The sequence below is a fragment of the Mandrillus leucophaeus genome, unplaced genomic scaffold (genome assembly GCF_000951045.1).
Source record: "Mandrillus leucophaeus isolate KB7577 unplaced genomic scaffold, Mleu.le_1.0 Scaffold903, whole genome shotgun sequence".
Lineage (NCBI taxonomy): Eukaryota > Metazoa > Chordata > Mammalia > Primates > Cercopithecidae > Mandrillus > Mandrillus leucophaeus.
Genome location: NW_012109842.1, coordinates 805,912 through 826,366, shown reverse-complemented (window position 1 = coordinate 826,366; position 20,455 = coordinate 805,912). Strand labels below are relative to the sequence as shown.

Below are 20,455 nucleotides of genomic sequence, written 5' to 3'. Positions count from 1 at the left end.
AAGCACCATGCAACGAAAGGTAGCTTGACAGAACAAGCTGAAAGCAGCCATGGAGGGCCTTGCATGGGTTCTCGCGAGGATGTGGACTTCATCTTGTGGGCAGTGGGAAAAGTCACAGAGGAGTCTGCATCTCAAAAGAATCCACTGCATATAGACAGTAGATATGTCTGAAAATGAGTAGGCCGGTCATGAGCCAAAGATTAATATTTCATTTATGTTTTGGCTAAAATAGTCTCAATCTCTGTCTAAATCTCCAGGGATGTACTACTGTTGCACCAATTATTCCTCCTGAAGCCTGGCCCATAGCTTTTATATAGTCATCATAGCTCCGGGCATCCTAAACAATCTTCAATGTATTTTATTAATAGCATTGCTGTTGCTGTTGCAAGTGTCAAGAGACCTGTGTATCTGTTTATACCTGATTTATTACATAAAGAGGTGCATATGACCTAAAGGCAAAAGCTGTCACTGTTACCCAAGAGTCTTTGCTATCCATTGTTTTTCAACGTGCTCTTTCCTTAGGATTTTCTACTTCCGGTTGGAAGAAAGGGCCTGCATCTTCTCTTACTCTATTACTAGGCTTCCATTCCTCTTAACAAGACAATACTGTGCTCATTAAGTGGTAGGCCCTGAAACAGATGCCTAACATGAAGGAGGAAATATTAATCCTCTATTTATGTGTTCAAAAAGACAGGTTAAGAAGCTTGCTCAAAGTCACATAATAAGTAGAAGAACTAGGATTTGAACTTAATTCAGGTTAGTCTAACTGTACCTAGACACCTTCTAGAACAAGAGTTAGTAAACCATGCCCCATAAGTCAAATCCTGCCCATTGCTTTTTTCTGTAAACAAAGTTTCACTAGAACACAGCCACGCTCACTTCTCTGCTTACTGTCTAGGGCTGCTTTCACTACGAGGGCTGAACTGACTAGTTGTAGCAGAGACCTTTACAGCTGGCCACACCTAAAATATTTACCATCTGGCTCTTTAGAAAAAAAAAAAGCTCACTGACCCCTGTTCTAGAAGTTAAAAATATTTTAAAAAGGTCCATAAGTTCAAAAACACACACACAGCATGCGATTGTCTTATCTGGGAAGCTGCTCCCCAAACTGCCACAATAACTGTGTTTAGTTATAACTTAAGGCTTAAAAGGCAGACACTGGGCTCTGACTCTTCTATTTTTAGGCAAATTCTCCAAACTCAATCAACATTTCTCTGAGATTTTCCTGCCTGCAGCTGTTGCATTCTGCCGAGATGATTTCTGCCACCAAAAGACTCATGACTTATTAGGGGTTGTAGACTTGTGCAAGGGCAGATTCTGCACAAAGCAGACTGAGAAAGGGCTACATCAGAGAGACAGAGGATGTGCTATTGGATCATACAACAGGAGGACATTTTCTGCATACAAGGTGGAAGATAGTAGAAAAAGCCTTCAGGAGATGAGTTTGAACTTGGCCTCAAAACAAATTTTATCGTAGGAACACAGAGAGGGCCACTGCAGAAGTAGGGCGAGTGGGGGTAAGGAGAATTAGCGATGGGGTGTGGTGTGCAATGAGTTAAGACATGGAGCTGGGACAAATTATGGGGCCTGCACAAGCTTTCCATGTTCCCATGCATGTGTGTAAGTTTGAATATGCGAATTTATTTATTCTCAGTCAGGCAAAATGGACCAAGGACCTGTGAGATTCTATCAATCTAAGGATTCATACGATATGTTTAGTTTGTAAATAAAAAGTAATGAACTCCTTCTAAAATATAGCAGTAAAAAGCATCAGCAAATAATAAGATCCATAATATTCATATGAAAATGTTTACTGCAGCATTATTTACAAGAGAAGAAATACTGGAAACCATGGTCCTTAAGGGAATGGTTGAATGAGTTACGGTATGCCTACACTATGGAATACAACGCAGTTGTTAAAACTAACGCATTGGGTCTGTTTGTGTTGATATGACAATTTACCCATGACATATTGTTAAATGAAATAAAACACATTGCAGATTAACAAAATGTTAATATAAATTATTTTAAAAGAGTGAATATACGTTGATATGGTTAGGCTTTGCGTTCCCATCCAAATCTCATCTTGAATCATAATCCTTATAATTCCCATGTGTCAAGGGAGACACCAGGTGCAGGTAATATCTAAACCATGGGGGCAGTTTCCCCATGCTGTTCTTCATGGTAGTGAGTACTCATAAGATCTGATGGTCTTATTAGTGTTTGGTAGTTCCTCCTGTGTTATTCTTCTTCCTGCCACTCTGTGAAGAAGGTGCCTTGCTTCCCCTTCACCTTCCACCATGATTGTAAGTTTCCTGAGGCCTCTCTAGCCATGCTGAACTGTGAGTCAATTAAACCTCTTTCCTTTATAAAATATCCAGTCTCAGGCAGTTTTTTATAACAATATGAAAATGGACTAATACATGCAGATGTAGATACATACACATGTGCATACATGAACATCAAAAGGATACAGAGAGCAGGTGGCAATCTGTTAACCCTAGTGACCTAAGCATGCAGCATCAGAGTTAGGAGTGGAGAATGAGAAATTCTTAATTTCTTAAAACTTCTACATTACTGGAATTATTAAGGTGGATATTTTCTTATATTTTTCCAAACATCTATATGTTACGCTGCTTGGTAGAAAAAGGTGTGGATATTATTAATGTTTTTAATTTTTATTTTTTTCTTTCTACTCAACTGTCTCTCTTCCCCTAAGTACTGCTGTGATAATGAGAAAAAAGATCATGTTAAAGTCCCACCTTTACTCTTTACAATGAGGAAGAAATAATTATTTTAAAGCCAGGTTAAGTATATAGATGATAAAATGCTCGCTGGTGCTCAAGCAGCAAGGTTTTATTTTTCTGGGGTGTGGAAACACTAATATTTCCTCTATGCAAGGAACTGTGGACATTGTAGGACACACTGTTCTGTGGCATTTAGTCACTGAGAGCCTGAGCCAAGGCAGGATTCCAGAAATTCAGAGATTTAGAATAAATTTTATAATTCTTTATGAGAATCAGCTTGGAAAAATATTTTGAAGACATGGCAAGGCATCCATGGGTTATTTCATAATGTTTCAGCATAACTGTACATTCATTTAAGAAATATAAGACTCTAGAGACTTTAGTGAGGCACCCACAAAGTGAGGCAGGTGGAGCCTGGCAAGGGCTGGGCCCTTCCATCTCATCCCAGACCCTCGCCATGCTCCTGAGCTGATCTGGGCACAACTCATTTCATTTTCAATATGCACAATATTCAACAGAACCTTTTTTCCCTTAGTGGCTGGGCCCTTTATGATAGGTGATTACTGAAATCATTTTGAGTATCACCCTTTCAACTGCACGTTACTTCCCTACGGCACCTGTCAACCATCTGTGATTTTCTCTTCATTTATGGTTTGCTTTCTTTCTTCCCCTTCCATCTCCCCTACCTGAAAATCGGCTCCACGCAAAGATGGAACTGTTTTACCTAACACACCACTTGGCAACAGCAGCAGCTCCACACATATTTGTGGAGTGAATGAATATTAATGCCATGAGCGAATCAGCATGCCCACTGCCAAGTCTGCACAGACAGGAAACATCCCACCTAAGTTCAGATCCTTGTCCTGCCACTTACTTGTTTGGGTGATTTTCTTATCACCAAGGAAAAGCTTGATAAGAACAAGAATTTTTGTCTATTTTGTTCCCTGCTCTATTACTAGAGTTTGGAACAGTATTTTCTAAATATTTATTCAACAGATAAATTTGAATGAATGAATATGTCTAATTTCAGGAACTGGCTATGGTCACGGTGCTGAATTCAACAAGGTAAGTGTTAGTCAGCTAACTATAGACCAAAACCGAATTCCATTCTGACTGCATCTTAATTCTGGGGCAGGTGGTGGTATGGAACAGTGAGGAGAGCAATGAGCTGGGAGTCAGAGGGCTCGAAGGCGCCACCATCAACAGTGCTGATGAAATAGCAAAATTCTTTGGCATTGGTGTCCTTGTCTCCACGTTGCAGAAGTTGAATTAATTTCTTGAGTCCTCCTTTCCCACTGTAGAGCTCCTAGGTTGTCACGCCTGGCTAGTGGTTCCTCAGAGTCTGATTGGAGGTGGGGAACTGGAGGGGGCTTCTCTGAAAGGCCTTGGGGTTGCCTGTCCAGCCAAAACCCCCTATAGGGCAAGAAGAACTCTGGCTTGTAATGGTGTTTTGATCACTCTTTCTTGATTAAGGGGCTTAATTTAGTTATAGACACTGAGTATTATCTTAGACCAAATAAATAAAGGTCTAAATTCCTATGGTTGGTGTTGAGATGTGTGATACACACACCGCTAGAACTGGTCCCAACTGCAAGACTTTAAAATCAATGGTTTTCATAAAAATGGAGAAAAGATATGGAACTATTATTTCAATAGTCTCTTCTCTGTGCCAAGCCCATTCATATATCTATACCTAGAGCAATGTCTCTATCTATCTACATCTATAGTCCTATATTCAAAATCTTATGTCAGCCTCACATTTATGACCATTTTACAGGTGAAGGAATTGAGACTCTAAGAGAAAAACAAATGTATATAATGAAATCAATCAACTTCGGTACGCTAAAGACCTATCATGTGAACCATAAAGAAGGAAAAGCAAAAGGGTAAATTGGTTCTTCTCTTTAGCAGCCTATAGTCTTTTTTAAAGAGAAGATACGGCATACACAAAACAAAGTATTAAAAAGGTACGTGCGGACACACAAACAAGCTGCTGGTGTGTGGTGTGGACCACAAGGACAGAGGAATGCTGAGAGCAAGGATGGGACTGGCTCTTAGAGACTCAGCCTCTCAGGGCCAGCCACCATCCTTGGCACCTAGTAAGTGGCTCAAAATCCATTTAAATTGTTGAGTGCCTGGTATGTGTCAGGTATGACACTAAGTGTTAGAAATAGAGAGACACATAAAACACAATCTCCAACTTCAAGAAGCTCTTACAGGTTGGAACTGCCACAGAACTCCAAGAGAAAAGTGAGCCGTGGGAAAGGGAGGAGATGCAGGCAGGAGTAAATGAGGTACCAAGAAAGGAAACAAAAGGCACAAGTGCAGGAATGAAAACGACACTGCAGGCGATGATGGGGAGTGAGTGGGGCCACTAAGTAGACTCCACCTCCCAAAGCAGAGAATTGAGAGAAAGTGAAAGTGAAGAGTGAGAAAGTGAAGGTAAGAAGCAGGAGAGTCTGGTGGATTAAAGAACCTATTTACTCACTTGGAAGGTGAATGTGTGGGACAACCAACTAACATTGTTATAATTCTGAGGGTGGGCATCATAGAAGGTACTTATGTTGCAGCTAATTTGCCTAGTGGAAATAAACTAGCTGGCTCATGGCAGTGCAGTTCATCATCAAGATCATTAAGGAACTATTCCACTACATGCCATCTTTTCTCATTACCACAACTTTTCCCAGGCATTTTCATTACCAATATTAGCCTTCAAAAAGTGCATGAAATTCATAATATGGCCGGCATCGGGAAAAACAAAGTGAGCTTTATTAGGCATTTTTTTTAGATTTTCTTAATAGCAATGATAGAATATGACAGGTATTTTAACAAATGGTGGTGCTATCAATTGTGTGAATTAGAATATATTAAACAATGCTTCTGGGAGGCAAAGGAAGTTATTAAAGAACACTTAGGCAGGTAAAAAAATGCCTGGAAAAAATGTCCCCCTCAGGCCTGGGGAAACCAGCTAATAGACAATATGGGGAGTTGAGGGGAGGTGCATTCAAAGTAATTTTCTTTATGATGAAAATGTTTTAACGACTCATTTTATTCTCTTGTTGCAGGCAGGTAGAAGCCTTTAGTATATCATAATAAAATGTGCTCAAGATGGACATTTTGTATTATATATAGTATAAATAAGAAACACCAGTTTGGGGAAAATATGGTAAGATTCTTCCCTTCAGTAGTTCTATTTTCTTTTTATTATTATTATTATGCTTTAAGTTCTGGAGTATATGTGCAGAACGTGCAGGTTCTATTTTCACAAAATAAGAAATAGATGCATCACAAGGTGACTTTGAGAATCCCAGACATCAGTAGAAAGTAGACTAAATATGAACCGAGCTGGGCTTTTTCAAAGCCTTAAGCTGTCATTCTTTCACTAGTCTAATGTAGTTGAATTGCACGTGGGATTTTTTTCTACTTATCATCTGTATGACCTCAGACACTGCCTAACCTCTCTGAACTTCCAGGTGCCCATGTTATAAAATCTGAATAAGAAAACTTACCACATATAGGCTTGTTGGGAGGATGAAATAAAATTAATACTATGATGTACACAAATTGTTTAGTGTATCACTTCACAGCCCCAAGTATGTGCTATTAAGAGTAGATACTTATTATCATTGATATTTCTGGTGATATGATTATTAATTTACTGTTAATATGTTGTATTTAATCAGAAGACCTATGTTTCAGCCCCAGATAAGCTTACCAGCTTACTATTTCCTCATCTATAAATGGCAATATTATGACGAGAATAATGTCTGCTTTGCCTAAATTACAAAATTATGGGAAGCTCCAAAGGTTATGTATGTGCAAACTATAAATGGTTAAATGAATTAAGGTATTTTCTCCTCTACTATATATACCCAAATGAAAGAAACTCAAGGGTAAGCTACTCACCTCCATTTAATGCACCATTAATATAATACTACTCACTCTATTAGCACAAATAAAAAAGGAATATATACAGGTTTTCAGTAACGGTGACTTACTGTGATATTGTGAGTATGACTCTTTACAGTTAATATAACATCTATATCTTACTGTTATAGAGATAACTCTTGCAAACCTCTAGCAGTACATACATAAATCTCTCAAAATTAAAACATGACTCTCTACTAAAAAATGTGAACATAAATAGACTATTTCTGCCACTAAATCATGCAATGGAGCCATATATTTACTAACTATAACCTTGATACAAAGATTAATATAAGAGCAAACATATTTTTTAAAAATAATCAAAAAATTGGGTTGCAGTTAAGGAAAAGAAAAAAATTATCTAAATTGTTGGGTAATATCTAACTGAATTTGGAAGTTTATCAAAGTTAATTTTATATTTTTCACTTGAATTACAAGAAGTCTGGATATATATAAATATATGTGTATATATATTATATACATATATACACACACACATAAATCTCTTTCTGGTTTTTTTGTTTGTTTTTTGACAGGGTCTCACTCTGTCACCTAAGCTAGAATGCAATGGTGTGATCTTAGCTCACTGCAGCCTCTGCCTCCCAGGGTCAAGTGATCCTCCCACCTCAGCCCCCTGAGGAGCTGGAACTACAGGCACATGCCACCACACCCAGCTATTTTGTTGTTGTTGTTGTATTTTTCGCAGAGATGGGGTTTCATGATATTGCCCAGGCTGGAACTCTGGATATTCTAATGTGACAAATGTTGCTTGTATAAAAAGTTACAGAAGGCCTGTCCAGAGCTCAATGGCGGATGGCTTGACTGGACGCCAGTGGAAATTACAGCTCTGATTTTCACCAATTTAACCCTCCACCCCTATTTTTGGACAGGAGCCAAGTAAAAGTTATTTCTTCTCAACATGCGGAAGAGGAGAGATGGAATTTAAATATTCTCCATCACCTGTATCTGATAGCTCGTGATTTCAAGAGCAAAGATTTGGGTTAGAGAAAAGGCAGCCTTGGGAAAGTACTACAAGTAAGCTGTGGAGAGAGTTAAAATATGTTTTATCTGTGCATAACTAACCTACATATCATTCCTTGTTGATTCCTTTGTTCTTTTTTTTCCCCTCGACCTGGAATTTAAGATTATGAACAGGATGTGATGGAGATGAGGGTAAACTCAAAAGGGGAATGACTGCTAATACGATTTATCCAAACATTATTAGGATGATTGGTTAGGAAAAAAAGTGGACAGATATTGGAATGCAAGGATGGCTTTGGTCTTGAGATGTAAAAGCAAAAATAGGCTTGAGGATTCATGATGTGTATCTTATACCTCCTGCCCCCACAGCTAATTACAGGTGACATAGGATTTGGTAGAACAGGACAGTCTGTGATTTGTCTGCTTGATTATCAACTAACATTCTCAACTTCTTCTTTCTATCTGTAGTAATTATTCCTATCTGATATATTTCAGTGTAAAGCCCCTTCATAAATGGTAAGGCACATAACAATTAGTTTAAAAGGCTAAACTCCTAAGAGGAGTTCAAGATAGGGGAGGCAACATATCTGTGTTTGCTAGAGGGAAAAACTTAGCTAACCTCTGAGAGCAATCTTTTTTTTTAAGGCAGTTCAAAGATCTGTTTCGTTTCTGTGATTTTTGACATTGAGGATGAATGTCTAAAATATTTACAAGAGAAACTGACTAGGTTTTTATTTGAAAAAAATACAACAGATTATAGCAAAAAGATTAAGGGCGAATGAATGTACTGGTCTCTATGATTCTGGAATAAATAAACACTGTTCCTTGGAAAACACTTAAAAAAGAAAAAATTCTCTCTCAATCAGGAAATGGAAAGACATTCAAGCTCTCAACTACGTAAAGTTGTAAACAGTGTGGGTGTGAAACAGCAGTAAAGAACAACGAGACCCTGTGAAGTTTCAACAAGAGGAGTAGGTGTATAACAAATAATAAAAATGCAAGATACAGTTATAAAAATAGAGAAGAGTGTGTATCCATACGAAATAAATCATGCAATAGAGAGAAGCACTAATCTACAATCATGTGCACAGAGATCAAATCAAAATATTCAAAATTTAACAAAAAATGAAATGTCACCCAAATTCTCTAAAATAACATGTGTATGAATAAAAAGAATATCCACAGTCCAGGATGTAAAACTCATGTGAAAAGTGTACCCTATGAGCCAAATTCTCCAAATAAACTGGTGCCCCTTGGAAGAGAAGGAGCACCTCCCCACCTGGGATGGAGGTGCAAATCAGCTGGCAGTGATTTCAGTGGAAACTCTGCACCCACAGAGAGGCCTGTGTGTCTTTGTTTTACACCTGCTGAATGCAAAGAGCAAGGCTCTGAGGTTTAGGAAAAGCAGTCGTCCCTTCAAATCTTGCACAGTCAGGGTCTAGGGTACTCAACATCTTGAACATGATTGGCTTTTGCCAGCAGCAGGGTCAGGAAAATGCCCATTTCTCATCTCTCTGTCTAGGCTTTCTTGGCTCAGTCTCTGTCTGGTCTTGTTATTTACTTAGTGTTAGACTTTTCTGTATTTATAATTCCCAGCATGGAGAATGGAGCTTTTTGGAGAAAAGATGTTATTTAGATTGTTTTACTCATTTAGGTTAAAAAAATCACATAGGGCTGTACTTGCAGCTCCTTAGGATATAGTTATATATACACAAAAAATGAAAACTGATATTTAAAATCACAAGTTTACATTTAGGAACAAAGGGAAGATGTGTTGTCAATAAATCAAAATGGAAACTATTCTGTGTAAGAAGAAATCATATCTGAGATACATTTGTATTAAAGATGACAAAGACAAGTAACAGATAAGAGAGGAAATCTTGATATGACTAAGAAGATACCGATACTTGTCCATGTGCCAAAAGAGGTAATATCTATGAAACAATTCAAAACAATAAAGACTTTTTAAGATAAAGGAAATCTTTTGGAATGGTACAAATGAGATATACTTTCTACTGCTTATATACAATATGTACATTTAGAAAAAGGTATATTCAAATATTTAAGGATGAAGTAACAGAAAATATTTTTTAAATGAGGATCAAGGCTTAGATGAATTTTATCAGCCCAGCGAACATATCCAGAAATAAAAATAATTCTTTTGAAGAAATAAATAGAAACTATTACTATTAACAAAATTGTTCTTTTACTATTCTACATGGTTTACTTTCTGGTTCACATTTTCAAGAAGTTTCTTACCTGGGTTGACTGTTCACCTTTTCATGTTTTCCATTGAAGTTCAAACTACAGAGGTTTTTTGATTTCGAATGTGAAGAGTCTGATTCCAAATTTGCCTGTGTTTGTTCTCTCAAACGATCATGAAGTGTTGCCTCCTTTTTCAAGTTCATGTCTGAATACGGGCAGCCAAAAGCACTGGTTTGTGTAAAAATGAGAGCACAGTCATCAGTATATAGTGATAAATCAGGGGTCCATTGTCATTCGAGCAGACTTACATCTAATATTTAACAATTGCACAGAAACATTCTTCTTTCCCTGAGCACACTGAAATAACAGTTTGTTTTCGTATTGCCTTTTCAGAAAATCTCAGGTTCTAGAACCACAGACACTGGTCAACAAAGAATTATAGATAGATTCATCAGCACATACAGCATTTACAATTTTAGAAACTTAAAAATCTAAGAATAGCATACAGATGTATTTCCAATGGAACAATGCAAAAGTCACATAACACTTAACTCAGTTTGTATCCTTAATATGTATTCCCTGGTTTGACTGTATCAGAAAAGACTATGGGTAACTGAGTATATTTGCTGATATCAGAGAATACTGTGTTTTCGTTTCTTAATATTCATGTATGCAGAAATACTCTATCTGCAGTTCCGCTTAATCCTCTGGAGCTTTGCTGGGAAGTTTTGTGCTGGGGTGTGAAAGGACACCTTGTAGGTGAGAGAGGAGAGGCCCAAGTCCAGGTCTGCTGAGTCTGTTATCTCCCCTCACAAGTCAAGGCTGAGTCCTGAGTCCTGGATGTTATCAGAGCCCAACAGCAGGCTATGGGCAGAAGGATCTGCCAGGGCCAATGACCTGGTTCCTTCTGCAGGCTGACGGGCTGTCTCCGTTAGATCCCCGTGCCCACGTCCCTGTCTCCAAAGAGGTCCCAAACCTCTGCCGCTGCTAGAACTGAGGCAGCTACACCAGGGAAGACACACCCAAGACAGGTCACCCGTACATTACCCTGGGGGAGGTACTTCCTGCCAGAGCTTCAGAGATTCTCTCCAGTGAAATGAGAAAAGGAGATCCAACTCATAAGGGTTGTTGTGACCCTGAGAAATCACAAACACATGCCACACACACACACACACACATCATGAAATGGTAGCTGTTATTGCCATCACAGTGTTATCATCGGCTACACCTAGAGGAGCACATGGTCAAATGCATCAATATCGAGGCAGTTGATTCTTTTTTGAGCACAAGTTCTGGTCCACAACTTTATCATGAGTCCAGCAAAGATAATAAAAATAGATTGGATCTTCTGGGGAAGGCCACATGCATTCTAACCCCAAAAGGACTTTAGTACCAATATCTAGAATGGACTCTGGAACTGGGGACAGGATGGCTAAGATGGTATCAGCCTGGCCCAGCATGATCTATACCTGTATCAGCAACCTTTGCTACAAAGAGAAGGGCGCCTTTACATGCATGTTCTGTAATTTGTAATAATCAGTATTGATCTATTGGTTTATTAATCTATTCAGGTATTGATTCTACAATCCATAAGCATCTGCTACCTGCTAGGTACTTTAGAGAATATGAATTCAGTGAAGAAGTTAAGACACATGTACCAAAAAGAATAATTTATAATAAGAATTAAAAAGCTACCCCTATTGAATGTATGCTATAGGTCCACTATAATACAAGGTGCTTTACATGTATTATTTCTGATGAATATATATTTTTGGCTGAATACCAAAAGGTATTAGCATATTTATTTTACCGGTAAGACAATGGGCTCACACAGCATAAGCAACTTTCCCAAGGCCTCATGGCACTTCCTTGGGAAGTCCTGAAACAAATCACTTAACTATTGGCACTAATCAGGCTGACGAAGGGGGACATGGTTTTTAACACCATCCAAAAAAGAAAATATGAAGGAAGCCATAGCATAGTCCTTGTGCAGGGAGACCCAGAGGCAGGCATTTACAGACTAATGCAGTCTTGGTTTGCCCTGGTTGCTGGCGGAGATCAGACCAGCATACGCTTCAGTCCTGGGATGAAGCACCGTTCCCAACAGCAGCAGAGCAAGAGTGATCTGGTTAAGCTGCACCATATGGGATTTAAGGAAAATTTCAGGAAGAACTTTCTGTAGGCAAAAGTTGAAAGGCATTAGGCTAACCTAAGAGAGACTGAGAAATATCTTTTTCAAACACAGTGGAGTTTTCATTAAGATACTATGACTCAGAAGTTTTGCTATCCATCTAATACACACTCCCAATTCGAGTTTTTTAAATGATCCTTATAACTACGAATTACATTTTTTGTAATTTCATGTCACCACCCCTATGTGGTTCATGCTACAAGGCACTAATGCTGCCTCTTCCTAAGGCTTATCTGTCCGGCATCTGTAGACAGCGACCACAGACCCCTCCACAGTGAGCTGTCATAGTCATCAGTGCTTGCTTATGTCGAGAGATGTTCTGTTTCCCTCAGTCTTCATTCATAAATCAGTCTCTCTGGTCACTCAGTCATTCACCTATTTATAATTTCCTTCTAGTTCCTTTTTTGTCTCTCTGGTAGTAAGGAAGGCAAAATCAAATGGACCCCCAGAGCATTGCTAGAATGGAACAATTCCTGATTCTATGAGGCAAGTCATGTGACTTGTCTGCAACATTTTGAACCTCATAATGTGGGTTCTGAGAATCTGCTGTGACCAAGTTGCAACACTGCGCTGACTTGGTTCTTTGCAGAGAAATAGTTACATTAAGGAGATGGCATCCCAAACTTTTGCCTGCCTTCTTGCAAACTCAGACTCTTACTGATGCTCATGTGCATGCATGTATGCATGCATGTGTGTGTGTGTTTGAGAGACGTACGATTTTGTATAAATCTATTCACATTGAAAAAAAAAGAAGATGAAGTGGATGTCCTAGGTATGATAAAACCACTTTAAAACTACTTTTGAAAGCTTTGGATTTAGCCAAATATTGGGGAAGTACGGTTCTGGCATAGTCTCTTCAGAAAATATTTGACCTAAGCTGAAGTTTCTATGACTTAAAGTTGTGTTGGTCAAAGTAAACTGTCAGTGTCTGATTGGCAGGGAGTAATATATTCAAATTCCAGTTGGTTGATTATGGATGGAGACAAGCAAGCTTAGAAACTGCAGGCTGAGAGGGGAGTGCTGAGCCGCACCATCTCCGCTGGAGTCCTGGCTCTTTTGATGGAGAAGAGGATTTCTCCATTCCTCCTTAACTCACAGAAGAATCTGTCATTTGCAGGAAAGGAAGAGATGGCAGCAGCTATTAGCTTGACCCACACAAAATTGCAGTTTTTAAATGTCAAAGACAGTTGAGTATCAGAAATTTCCTATGGTTCTACCAAATAATTCACCAAAAATGTCAGCCCCAACCAACCTTATCAACAGTGAAGCAGGTGAATAGAGGATATATGCTAAATAAACAAAAAGTTGCCAGACTGTTGCAGACAAACTTTTAAAAGAAAAACTTTTTGACACACAACAAGTAGTCCTCCTACTTTATGATGGAAGGAAACAGAGTGATTACAATTTAAAATACTAGTTTTGTTTTAAGAATATGGAAGCATAATTTTGAATATCTGATGACAAATGAAAAAGTAAATTGTACTAATGCTAAGAGCAGCATTCCTGAATATGTTTCTTTCTGTCTCTGAGTTTTAATGAGGTTAGGGTTTGCAAAGTAGCAATATTGAGCTGCTGAGGCTGGACCCCTGCATTTCGGGTGGGGTCCAGGAGGCTCCTCAGACTGAATCTCCTCTCCCGGTTTCCATGGCAGGGGTACCTGATTCCACCAGTTGGTACAGTTTCCCTGTATTCCAAGGACTTATTCTGATGTGAGGCCACAGGTAATCCATTAAGCCCAGTTCTCCATTTTAAAGTCCAATGACAGCTGAAGCAGTGCCCAGGTCTGATGTCTGCACGAATGCCATGTTCAGAAGCCCTAGTCAGCCTCGTGGGGTCTGGTTCCTCTAACTCAGCATCCACCTTGATCCCTGTTTCTAAATGCCTTGCCCTCTGCTTTGACTAGACTCAGGTGCCTTCCTGGTATGGACACTCTAAGTTCTTACTTTGTTTTTACCATCCCCTTCCCATGACACAATTTCTCCCTCTTAATCTTAAACCTAGGATGTGTGGCTTCATTTCCCAGATGCCACCTGGCCAGTCTTCTCTGTGCTTCTCACCCTGAATTACTCCCTGCCAGGTGCTGTGCCCACCAATCGGGATCCCTCCCTTCCTCTCAAACTCTTCCCATGTGGCTCTGATTCCAAGAGTCTAGACGGTGATTACTGTTGCCAAACTCCTTGGATACCAGATTCTGCACTTCAACTATACTCTCTTCTGGCATCCACAATGTTTCATTTTCTCATACCCAGACAGGAGACTTGATTCCCACTTCTCTCTGAGAGCCCTGTCCTGCTAAAACGGTGGGTGGTGCTCTGTCACATCCTGGAGATGGACAATTCACAGCAGGAGGTTATAACCAAGTTGTCACGACTTACCTAAGGGTAGCTTCCCAGCCTGTATGCGGCTACACCCTCAGGTGACCGGGGGGCCCCGGGGCACCAGAGTCCCAGACCAGTCCTTCCAGCCTCCAGCAGCCTCTAGGCTCTAAGCCCCCTTTTGTTCCCAAACACTGATAGTCATTTTTTCTCTGTGATATGACATTTAAAAAGTTGGAAAGCATGACAAATTTAAGCAAAACGGCAAAGATGCAATAGCTTCTTGAGTGCTGTAGTTCAAAACATAAATAAATAACCCAGAAGTCAGCAGTATTTTGGGAAGAGTGTCAAGTCATTGACAACCTTTCTTGTGATCCTGAAAAGTAAAGTCACCCGAAATAGGCAAGTATCTCCCAGGAGGGGCTCAGATGTGGAAACGTGGCTTCCCATAGCCCAGGAATTAGACAGGCAGACTGTAAAGCACTCTTTAAATGCAACTAACTCACCCCTCCACGAAGCCTACAGTATTTTATAGTTTAATCTCAAGTATTTTGCTAACCAATTATATTCTTTTCCTTCAAGAGGTAGAAAAGACAAGACGGAAGAGTCCTCTCTTAACTGAGAGGCCAGATTCTAACAGGTACTGTGTCCGGGTGGGTCGGGGCATCTCCATGTGGAAGCCTTGATGGAGGAGAAGGTCGGAGGCCTCCCAGAATCAACTGACAGGAGGAAGCATGAATAGTCACGCCTGTCAGATAATAAGAGAAGGCACTGAGGCCTGGCGGAGAAAGGGGCTCGGCGGTGGAAATGAGAAGAGGTATCTGCTGCCTGCCTCACCCTGTGGCCCCAGGTCCTGATGGCAGCCGACAGACAGCTCTTGCAATGGATTCTGGGAAGCTGCACGCAGCATGGCCGCCTCCCGCCCCCGGAAAGCAACGCCTTCCCCCTACGCTGTTTCCCTCCCTGCCCTTTCACTTCATACAAATAACCCGCCCCGTTTCAGAACCGTGTTGTCTTCAGGATGCAGTAGTCTACTCTCACACAGTATAAGGACGTTAAGTGAACATCTTTTATTCTTAGAAAATACTGATTGGCCAAATGGCACCAAAAGACATAATAAATACCAAAATGCAGATTATTGAAGTTACAGAACAGTGATAATACTTTTCATCTGACTGAAATTGTTGCTGATTTTACCTCTATGAAGAGTAAGAGCAAGTACAGATGATACATGTTGGGATATGGACCGGGAAGTAAGAGCCATCATGAGTTTTTAATATCTGCTAAGTATGTGACATGATTTTTATTATATTGTCCTCAAACACACGACATAGGCAAAAGCTAAATTTTATATATATATATATGAAATTTTCAGATCTCAGGGTCAATTTTCTTCAAATTCCTGTGGCTTTAAAATGAGTTTACCTAAGATATTTTTCTCTTATTGCAACTAACTTTTGTTCATAAAATAGCTGATATTGTCACTTAATTGTCATTTCATGTACCCAAAAATTTAGTACACACAGAGTAAGGGAAAAAGTATAAATACTTTTAAAGTTTCATAAGAGTCAAAATAAATCTATATACATATATAACACAAGGAGTTCAAAGAGTTGGATGAAATGCATTTGATTCTAAAAATACATTTTCCCTGGGTTAATGCAGCTTGTGAAATGCTGGATATTATAATCTTCTGAATGTGGCCACTTAGGAATCGGGAAGATAATTACTACCTAAATTAAGCAATGTAATCCATTTAGTATAGTGGTGAAAAGTGTGGAGTTGAGAATTAAAGAAAATTGGAAGAAAGCTACTTGCTCTATAACCTTGGGCAAGTCATTCAACTCCTCTGTTTTTCATTTCCTCATCTATAACATGGTGATAATAATATCTTATAGGGTTTTTTTTTTTTTGTGAAAACTAAATGAGATAATCCATGCAAGGCCTCACAGAGTGACCAGTACAAATTAAATGCTCATGAGTTTTTAATTTTAAAAAGGCCTATTCTGATAGAAAATACTAATTATCCCATTTATTGTGGTTAATGTATTTTTCAACTGTAAAATTTCCATTTGGTTCTTCTTTTATTTTCCATTTATTTGGTAAGACTTTCTGTTCTGTCATTTGTTTCACATGTGTTAAAATTTCTTGTTGAACCATCTTTATAACAGCTGCTTTAATTCTTGTGAGATGATTCTGACATCTGTGTCATCTGTTCATGGCCTTTTCTCACTCAAGTTGAAATTTTCCTGGTTCTTGGTATAATGCGTGATTTGGGGTTGACACCTGGACATTTTGGGGATTATATTGTGGGACTCTAGCTCCTATTCAACCTTCTGTTTTGGCAGGCATCCTTTCACACTGCTTCAGTAGGGGAAGAGGGGCACTGCTTTGTAGTTGCCATGTGGAGGTAAACATCCTCCCTAGGCACCCATGGATGCCACCCTGGCTGAGAGGACACAGATCCATGTGGCTTCCACTGGCACCAGGCGGGGAGTAGGGGAGCAGTGGCCCTGTTAATGTTTGGCTGTGGGGTCAGTCCTGATTCCACTGGCCTCCTGTGACACCACCCTAGCAGAACTGGGGAGGGGAGGGACACTGCATTACCCCCGGATGAGGGCGTAGGCCCAGGCTCCCCATGTGATCTCCACTGATGCTGGGAGCAGGCTGTAACCACCAAGCATGGATGAAAGCCCCATTTCCCACTCAGCCTTTGCTGACACTGCCTTGGTTGGGGGAGGGGAGCTGGGGGCCCCTTGTTCCAGCTCCACACTCAGTCTTCCGTGGGGATGAGGGTGTTTCCTGGGGTGTTTGGTCAGAGAAAGGTGGTTATTGTCTAAAGTTTCCATCTTGCTACACTGCCCCTTTCCTGGTCCTTTAACTAGAGAGATAAGGCTCTTCTTGGTGCTATTTTTGCCTTTTCCATTGGCTTTTCCAGGTTTTCATCTTCTCCAACAACCAGCCGAGGATATATGAGGACAAGGAAAACACAGGGAACTCACCACGGTGCTGTTCCCTGGGTCTCCAGACCCCCAATGGGTCCGCGTCCTTCTCTCCACCTTTCAAAGTCTTCCTCTGTTCGCCTGATGTATAATGTCCAGGTTTGGGTGGGAGGAATAGAGAAAAGTATGGCTATTCCCCTTTTCTGGAAGCAGAGGTCCCCTAATGATTCTTTTAATGTTAAGGACTTTATTGGAGACTCCTCCTCAACAAGCACCCTCTCTCTACTTGTCTTTCTAAAGGAAGAACTTGTTCTACTCAATTAAAGCACCCACGAAGACTCGTGGTAGCAAAAGAGGCTTTCAATACAGGCCAGACTGAGTTTCGATCCTGCTTCTATCCCAATGCTCACCCTCTCCAGCTCACAGTTTCTTCAGCTGCAACCTGCAGACTCGAATCCACTCACGTGTCAGTATAAGAGTTGCTCTGAATGAAGAGGGCTTAGTACACTTCATGGCATATGTGCACTCAAAAAATGCGATTTCTCTCCAACTCTAATTTATCTTTCTATAATTCATGCTCCTATTGATGATAGGTATTCAATTTTCACATTGCAGATGCATCCCAGAAAGAAGGAGCCATTATTTCTTTCTTCCTTTCCTTCCACTTGTTATAAATGTGTGCCCTTAGACCAAAGTTGAAATTCTTTTGCATGGCATTCAAAGACCCCTTCCACCTGACCCCAGGCCACCTTTTCAAGTCATTTCCATCTTCACTCCCTATAAAACCTAAGCTCTGGTCACGTCAAAATAACCACTGCCCTCCAGTTTTAACAGACACCTTCCAACTTTTATTATATTTTCCTCATTATACTATTGTTTGTATATATCCATCTTCTCTACTATAACTGAATTTCTTAAAATCAGAGGCTGTAATTGTTTATCAGTGTGAACTGAGCAAAACTGGGCTATCTCATGCTTCAGCAGCTGAGCAGCACATCAGTGTCTAAAGAAATACCAGTCATGTATCTGGTATATGGCAAATTATCTATTTATTGATGTCACTCAAATTGATGCCAAGCAAGATTTTAAGCTTAGAGATCTAGAGAAAAGGCTTCCCACATCTCAATCAGTGCAGAACTTGTTCTCAGTCTCTCATCTCACTCCCTTAATCAGTGTCTCCAAACTCAGCCCGTGTTTGTTCCTTTATTTCCAGTCCCCCTATTTAGCCATCTCAGGTCAACTTCTTCCTCTGAGGAGCTACCTTTGTTCTTCTAGAAAGATTAATCAAGCCTTTCTCACATTCTGACACCTGTAGCCATTTTATAGAAGAAACAACAAAAGCCCAACTGCAAAACTGGAGAATTAGCCGCATCCTGGAGAACACTTATCTTCTATCACAATTTAGCCCACTAGGCTCCTGATATGGTTTTGAAAATATTCACAAATTTGAAAGGGTAAAGACTAGAGCACATGGCAAGAAGATGAACTCTGCAGCTGGTGCACACAGAAATAGATGAACATGAAGGGCAACCTCCATTGGAGTTATGAGCTTAGTCATTTCATTAATGTCTGCTCAAGTACCAAAAAGTCAAACCCAAGATGTGATATTTAATTGGTATGCATTAACAGATGCCCTTTAATTGAGCTTGTACATTATCTGTGCTGTTTGTTATAGGTAATATTTTCAGCAAACTAGACAGGAAGGAAAAAATGCATTAAGAGTGAAGGTGAAAGAGAGAGCGAGCGAGAGAGAGAGTGTGTGTGTGTGTATATATATAAGTGTATATATACACTTATGATTACTAGAAACTTCCAAGGTATAAAGTACACTCAAGGAATGTAATAGCATGCTATGTAGCAACACTAATGGCCTTTACAAAATTTATGCTGAAACCAGTTTAATGTACTGTAAGTAATTTGTCTAATTTATGCATGGAGAAGATGTGATGAATAGAATCTGCAGTTTAAAATTTTTACCAATACTCTAACTACACAGTTAACATTAAGCACTAAATTAAATGAATGAAGTGATTAAAATGCCACATTATTAACTCAATCAAAACAATTATAGGGATAAGTTTGTGTTTCTGTTATTAAAATGAACATTTTTGTTAGTATATACAAATTGTTTTCACCTTTTTAATTGTAATATTTTGGTTAAGTGGTGTGAACATGTCAAGGTTATTTTTAATTGAAATATTCTAGTTTTAAAAATATTTAGTTTCTGCAAAAGGCTTTAAAGTATGTTTTTCCTCTTTTTTTAAAAAATGCATTGTTTTCAAACAAAATGTCACAGAAGCGCATTTATCTTGGAAAGCTGTTCAAAGGACACCTGGAAAATAACTCAAAATGTCTTCAAGCACAATTTTAAAAATTATTCATGAATTAAAAGTATGCATTTTGGCAATGAATCATAATTCCATCTTTTGGAATGCCCTAAGTTCAATATACTGAATTTAAATGAAACTAAACAGTTACCTGAATATGCATGAGGATATGTTTACATAGTTACATATTTATGTATACCCGCAAGCATCTAACCTGTGTGTTCAACATTAATATTGACCCAGTGTCAACAGCACACTGAAATGTTTTGAAAGTTCTTTCTCAAAATGATAAATTCACGGTTATCTTGACAAACCTACGCGCTGAGATTAGAAGTACAGTCTGTGTAATAGAAAAAGAAAAGCCAAACTAGCCTATCTTTCAACTGCCTGGGCCGAGTGTTCCCAAACACTAACAACTACAAGATTTGCAGAAGTTCTGCTCCCCTCCCCACAACAAGCCATGCTCTGCGGAGTCCTGTGGGGCACTGCAAAAGCATGCATTTTGGATCTCAATTCAACAGGTGGCCCAGCTCCTCTTTGGGTCAGAGTTAAAACAAGAGATAACAAGTATTGCTGAGGATGTGAAAAAACTGGAACCCGTCTGGTGAGGCCGTAAAATAATTCAGCCTCTTTAGAAAACAGTATAGAGGTTCCTTAAAAAAATTAAAAATTACATATGATCCAGCAATCCCACTTCTGGATATTTATCCAAAAGAAGTGAAATGAGCACCTCAAAGAGACATTTGTACACCCGCATTCATTCCAGAATTATTCATAATAGACAAGAGGTGTAAAGAATCTAAATGTCGGCCGGGCGCGG

At 39.5% G+C, this 20,455-nt stretch overlaps 1 protein-coding gene across 2 annotated transcripts in view; it reads right to left on the bottom strand.

The window, feature by feature from the left end:
- The window catches only part of L3MBTL4 (l(3)mbt-like 4 (Drosophila)), a 465,654-nt gene that overhangs the window by 124,760 nt on the left and 320,439 nt on the right, over positions 1-20,455 (bottom strand). For both annotated transcript variants that reach the window (XM_011969788.1, XM_011969787.1), the window contains one exon: positions 9,915-10,088. In XM_011969788.1, coding sequence (XP_011825178.1) covers positions 9,915-10,088 — 174 coding nt within the window. The remainder of the gene's footprint in view (positions 1-9,914; positions 10,089-20,455) is intronic.